Here is a 6,338-nt window from a genome sequence, read left to right as displayed (position 1 = left end):
GGAGCAGAAAGCCTCATCTTTCACCCATGGAAAAGCTGGTAGTTTCGAACTGCTGACCATAAGATTAACAGCCCGATTCGTAACCACTACGATACCAGAGCTCCTTGCAAATGAAGATCAGATCCATATGCCTTCGGCAAGACTATGTATGCATCCAGTAAAAGACAAGAGTAAGACTGTGGTTCGCTGCTGTCCACATAAATGTCTGCACGTGTAAAGAATATTCCTCTTGAATTATGCACGAGCTTACCTTATTTGGAAATGGAAATTTGCTTGGTTCCACTTTTCCAGGTGGTTGAATAGCAGAAAGTGGTGGAAGCCAGGTCATCTCCTAAAGGGACGAGGGGAATCGATATTGTGATATAGACAGTATTTAAAGTCAGCAGCATTATAAAGCAGCTATACTAGCATGCCTCAGGCTGGATAAGGAACGAAACCAATGTCTATGAAAGATGTGAAACCCACTTTTATGACCTTGTCTCCTACTTTTATCAATTTTCATTCTATAGGTACCCTCACTGCTCCTCTGATTCACAAACTAACAAATTTAACCTTTATAATACTTGTCTACAAGGCTGTCTGATTTTCACCTGATTTAAGCCCCTGAGCAAGGGTATAACCCAGTAGTAAAAATTCTTTTGGAAATGCTATACAAAGAGAGATGCTTCTTTTGAATTCGATCCCACAAAATTCACAGTATGTTTTGAAAGTAATATAAACAGTACTTTCAATTTTAAGAATCTTTATTAGGGGAGTTATTTATACTGCTTGAGATAAAATGTGAGTTTCCAATAAACTCTACACATCACTTTGGTCTTGATAAAAGTGGTATTCATGTGGGAAATAAAAATCACACTTATGAAATAAAGAGAGAGTGAAATGGTGTCATGATTCTGATTTTATTAAGGATACAACTTTACTTCAACATATAATAATTTATCATATGGTTTCTGACATGCATTTTTACCAAGCTGTTGGAAAGGGAAGGAGGGAGGGGTTGTTTCATCCACTCAAGTATTATTTTTAGTTGCATCTCTGGAAATATGGTTATATTCAAAATAACTATGGAATTATATTGAATTTATTTCTGATTGACCAGGGAGCCTACTGGGAGTGAGTGATGTGGATGCAGAAGATGGAGCTGATCCAAATCTTTGCAGTGAATATGTGAACGATATCTACAGTTATCTGAGAAAACTTGAGGAAGAGCAAGCAGTCAGACCAAAATACCAGTGGGTCAGGATGTCACTGGAAATATGAGAGCCGTCCTAATTAACTGGCTAGTGCAAGTTCAAATGAAATTCTGGTTCCTGCAGGAAACCATGTACATGACTGTGAGCATCATTGATCGGTTCAATGTAAGTAAGGTTCTGAACCTTACCTGTATTTCTTGATTCTTTCCACTTCTAACACTGAAGCAGCATAGAAGTAATTGTTGTTGTTGTATGTCATCGGATCAGTTCTGACTCATACTGACCCTGTATAGGATTTCCGAGAGCAGCTGGTGGTATTGAACCGCTGACCTTGTGGTTAGCAGGCCAGTGCTTATCTTATAGCACCATACCAGTGCTCACAGAAGTAGTAGTTGATTCATTTTAAGAACGTGACAACTTCTCTTTTCTTAAAATGAAGACATTTCTGTACCTCCCTTTATGAGGCAGGGGTGGGTGTTGAATAGGAATTCAGTCTGATTTTAAAGCAAAAGAGTTTCTTAAAGGTGGTTTTGTTCTTTGGGTAAATCTCGTCTCCTATGACCTTAGATGGTACTGGGAGTAGAGAGAGGAGGAGTGTGTTAAGACTCACACAGGAGGACTTACTGACTCGACATTATCTTTCTCCAACTATGACACATGTGCCATCTATGGGTTAAGCAGGATATCCAATCAGGGTGTCCTGTGTCTCCATTCTGCTGTCACCTGGGTTTCCTCACTGGCAAGGAAAGAAGATCCCAGCAAGCTCTCATACTCCTCTCTCTTCCCTACATACCTGTCAGTGCCTCATGGTCCCTTTGACCTTTTGAGTTTGTGTCAAATGTGGCATCTGTCACTGTTCATGTCTGGACTCAAGCTACTGCTTGTACTCAGGGCTGGGTCATCCTTTTCAGGAACTGGTCAGATCCTACCTGCATTTTTGCTACCAGATTAAGAAGCCTATGAAGACATAAATGGTTTTTCTTTGGGTTCTTAATCCTTTCCTACAACTCGGTTCACCCATAGAGCTCTCTTTCCGGTCCACTCACAGTTTCTGATTTTTCTGATTGCTCGACATTACTGGATAGGATATATGTGTTTGGCCTTAAATCTTATGTAAAAGGAAGTTACTCATTAGCTATGAACAAGTGATCCAATTGCTTGTTTCCTCCTTTGTTGGTCGTCTATGTGCCCATTTCTCTTCCACGACATCCCACTAATGACCACCCAAGAAGGAGCTTTCCCACAATCACTTTGTGGCTTACACAGTTTAGACTGTATGACCCTTAAGGGTCAAAATTGAGAAACACAAACTAATTACTCAAGATTAGACACAGACTTGCACAAACAACTTCAATTAGTCAATGTTAACTTTACATACATTATATGAGTGGTTCCATCTGTATATCAGAATGTCTTATGTATGTGCATTTTGCATCTGATTTTACAAAACTTTTGAAAAGGTACTATTCTTGTGCATCCTATAGCTGTTGTTGGTGTTGTCAAAAGCAATTTTGGTAAGTCATTTTGCATGAAAACATAGGTGTTTGGTTCACTTTAACAAACATATATTGCGTCACTTACTGTGTAAAAGATATTCCAGTCCATACAAAGGTGCATAGATACTATCCCTTTCTAAAGAAATGTGTTTGCTCTTGTTAAATGCCATTGAGTCAGTTCCCTGAATAGGGGACTCACAGAGAGCTTGCATAGGGTTCCCAAGGAATGGCCATTGGGTTTGAACCACTGACCTTGTGGTTATCCTACAGTGCTACACCAGGACTCAATCCTAATGCTACTCAGGTACAAATAAAAATTCCATAAAAATACAAATAAAAGTACTTTAAAAAAACTTCTTAGATCAACATCTTATAACTTGACACTTTCAGGAGAAACACGTTTAATATATAATTTATCTAAGAATGAAACAGCAGATAAGTTTTAAGAGGCCATGTGGTTGGGATGCTTCAGCGCAGAGACTCTGTGACCTGTGATCTTGATATTTTATTCAGACTGCAGTCCCCAGCATCATTTACTCACAGCACAAACATTTACTGAAGACATAGCATTAGACCAGATGCTCAACTGAGTGTCCATTGAATTGGAAGTTAGGGTGTCAGGGCTAGTTGTGGTCAATAGGCAGTTTTCTTCTTAAATGCTAGTTAAGGAGCTCTGGTAGTGTAGTGGTTATGACGGATTGCTAACCTCAGGGTCAGCAGTTCGAAACTACTAGCTGGTCCATGGGAGAAAGGTGAGGCTTTCTGCTCCTGTAAAGATTTACAGCCTTGGAAACCCTGTACAGGGTCACTATGAGTCGGAACCAACTCCACAGCACATAACAACAAACAACAAAACAGCTCCAATGCTTACACACACACTCCTCACTTACCAACATGGTTCGGTTCCAAAGACCAAGTCGTTATGTGAAACTTCAGCAACCAAAATGCTCCTTAAATCCCAGGAATCATTTCAGAGGTGGCCCCCTAGGGCTGCTCCCTAGCCCTGCAGCTGCTGCCTGCAGTTCCATGGTCTCTGAGCATAACTTCTGGACTCCCAGTAAACCGGTTAAAGCTAGCACACAAAATCAATCTTGATACCCAACTCTAAACACTAACCACCTAACAGGCATCTTACATGGGCTTATCTAAGGCCCACCCACGTGGTGGGAATCAGACATTCTCAGGTCCACTAAAAATCATCTGAGGATTTCCAATTTTGGAGCGAACTCGTATTCTGTTTTCTCTTTGATTCTATGGTGGGGCCACTTTAGAAAAGCTGTATACATTGTTGATAATACAGAATTAAGACACTGGATTCTCCCCGTGCTACTTGGGCAATCTGTGCAAATCATCCCGAGTCTGTTTCCTCTTCCAGATTTCTCAGATAGTATGACTACATTCTGGCACCTTCCTGGAAAACTCACTTCAAGTTCTCATCCTGCCACAACAGACTCCTATGTCTTCAAATACATCAAAGGTTACTGTGTTTAAGTGTTACCCTGGTGCAAATCATGATTCATGCCCACTCTCCTTTCCTTCCTGATGCTGTGAATGAACAAGCTGTATGTCACACTGTCCCAGCCTGATCCCTCATCTTGTTCCTTCTCCTTTCCTAGAGAGCTAGTTTCATCTGCATCTCTCCCTGTCCACTGGCTTCTCCCCCCTCAACCCTCAAGCCTCTGACTTTTCCTGACCTTGCAGTCCTAGTTTAGCTACTCTTGATTTCTCTGTTTCAATGGCAATAACCACCGTTCTCAAAGAAATCTGTATATTTACAATTCTGACATTTTCAGGAGTCCTGGTATGGTAGCACAAGGACTGGATTGCAAGGTCGGTTTGAACTTCAAGGTCGATGGTTCAAACTCACCAGCCACTCCTCAGAAACGCTGTGCAGAGTCACTAGGAGCCAGAAACGACTTGATGGCACTTTACAACAGCAGCAACAATCCACCATTTATATTTCTAGCTTATCATTTGTGTTTAAATTATATGCATGAGTGCACATACTATAGGCCTACAAAGGTCCAATGAGCTGCTTCTGAAAGGTCACCCTCATGAGAACCCTACTGAGTGCAATTCTACTCGTCAACATGTGGGGTCATGAAGAGTCAAATGGGTTTGAAAACAGTATGTGCCTTTAAACAAATTCATTTTAGCTCACTGCTATTCAATCGATTCCAATTCATAGCGACACTTTAGGACCTAGCAGAACAGCTCTTTAGAGTTTCTGAGACTGTAAATCCTTTTTTTTTTTAATTTTTATTGTAAATTGAGTGATAGTTTAAATGGGAGAACATCAAGAACATCGGTTTTATACTCATCGCTTTATTGCAATGATTACAATCTCCTCTGTGTATCATTATTACCTCAGGTTGTTTTTTGTTTTTTTTTTGGGGGGGTGGTTTGCGGGTAGGGGGATGTACACCAAAACACTCAGGAATATATAATCATTTAAACAACAAAAGGGCACATTCTGCAAGCCTGCCTCCTGGCCGCCAGCTTTCAGTCCCTTTCTTTCCATGAATCTAGAGTCCTCAGCTGCTCCCTCTCTCCATGTCCTCATCTCTGCCTGCCTCCAACTCTGGTATCGCTGCTTCTCTGGATAGTGTTCTACATTCTGTTCACATTCTTCTGAGACTGCAAATCTTGACAGGAGCAGACAATCTTATCTTTCTCCCTTGGTGGGTTTGAACCACTGACCTTGTGGTTAGCAGCCAGGCGCTGAATCCATTGTATCACCAGGGCTTCTTTGATTTAGTTTAAGTACACTAAAATGGAATTCACGGTCCATCTCCACATTACCAATGTCTTATCAACCCTTATTCAACAGTACCAGCTCGGATGAAGGTCCTTGGGACTAACAAGTTCACTGGTTTCTCGGGAATGCTTATTTCTTCTTGAAGTTCTCTTCTCCACAGGATCCTAGGATGTTGTGCTGTCTTGGATCCCCTCTCTGAGATTTCTTATTCTTTTTTTTTTTTTGCTGGATCACTGTTCTTTTACCACTTTATCTTCTTCTCATTACTTCCTTTCCCTGGGTGATCTTGTGAATTCCATGGCTTTAAAGACCATCTAGTATGTGAGGAATGCCCAAATGCATATCTAACTCTTACATCGCACTCCTCAGTGTATATGAAACCTTTCAACCTGGGTGTTCTATAGTCAGTTCACATCTAACATGTTTAAAACTACATTCCTACTCCCCACGAAACTTTTTCCTTTTCTTGTATTTTATGTCTTGATTAATGTCATCAACATCCATTAACTCTTCAAGTTAGAAATCTTGGAGTCACACTAAACTCCTTCTCTTTCATCCTCCTCCCAATAACAACAGTAACTTACATTTATTAAGTGCTTAACATATAACATACACTGTTTTAAATGTTTTATTTGACATAATTCTCATAACAATCCTGAAAACTAGGATTTATGATTTCCTTATTTTATACATGTCACTTAGAGGTTAAGTGACTTGCTAGAGGTCACCCAATGGTCTGATTTACAGTATCCGAGGCTGTCTCTAGCTGGGGGAACTGAAGAAAAAATTCAAGCCTTGACTTTCATTATTGAAAGAGTCTCTGGGTAAATTATTGAGATATGCAGAAAGCAACGAGAAGATGGAAAGAATACACAGAGTTAATGTTCAACA

At 40.4% G+C, this 6,338-nt stretch overlaps 1 protein-coding gene across 2 annotated transcripts in view; it reads right to left on the bottom strand.

Moving 5' to 3' along the window:
* The window catches only part of AFF3 (AF4/FMR2 family, member 3), a 761,863-nt gene that overhangs the window by 247,354 nt on the left and 508,171 nt on the right, over nucleotides 1-6,338 (bottom strand). For both annotated transcript variants that reach the window (XM_006870742.1, XM_006870741.1), the window contains one exon: nucleotides 251-331. In XM_006870742.1, coding sequence (XP_006870804.1) covers nucleotides 251-331 — 81 coding nt within the window. The remainder of the gene's footprint in view (nucleotides 1-250; nucleotides 332-6,338) is intronic.

This window comes from Chrysochloris asiatica, unplaced genomic scaffold (genome assembly GCF_000296735.1).
Source record: "Chrysochloris asiatica unplaced genomic scaffold, ChrAsi1.0 scaffold00150, whole genome shotgun sequence".
NCBI lineage: Eukaryota > Metazoa > Chordata > Mammalia > Afrosoricida > Chrysochloridae > Chrysochloris > Chrysochloris asiatica.
The sequence above is the reverse complement of the archived record's forward strand: the minus strand, read 5'-3'. Positions and strand labels throughout refer to the sequence as shown.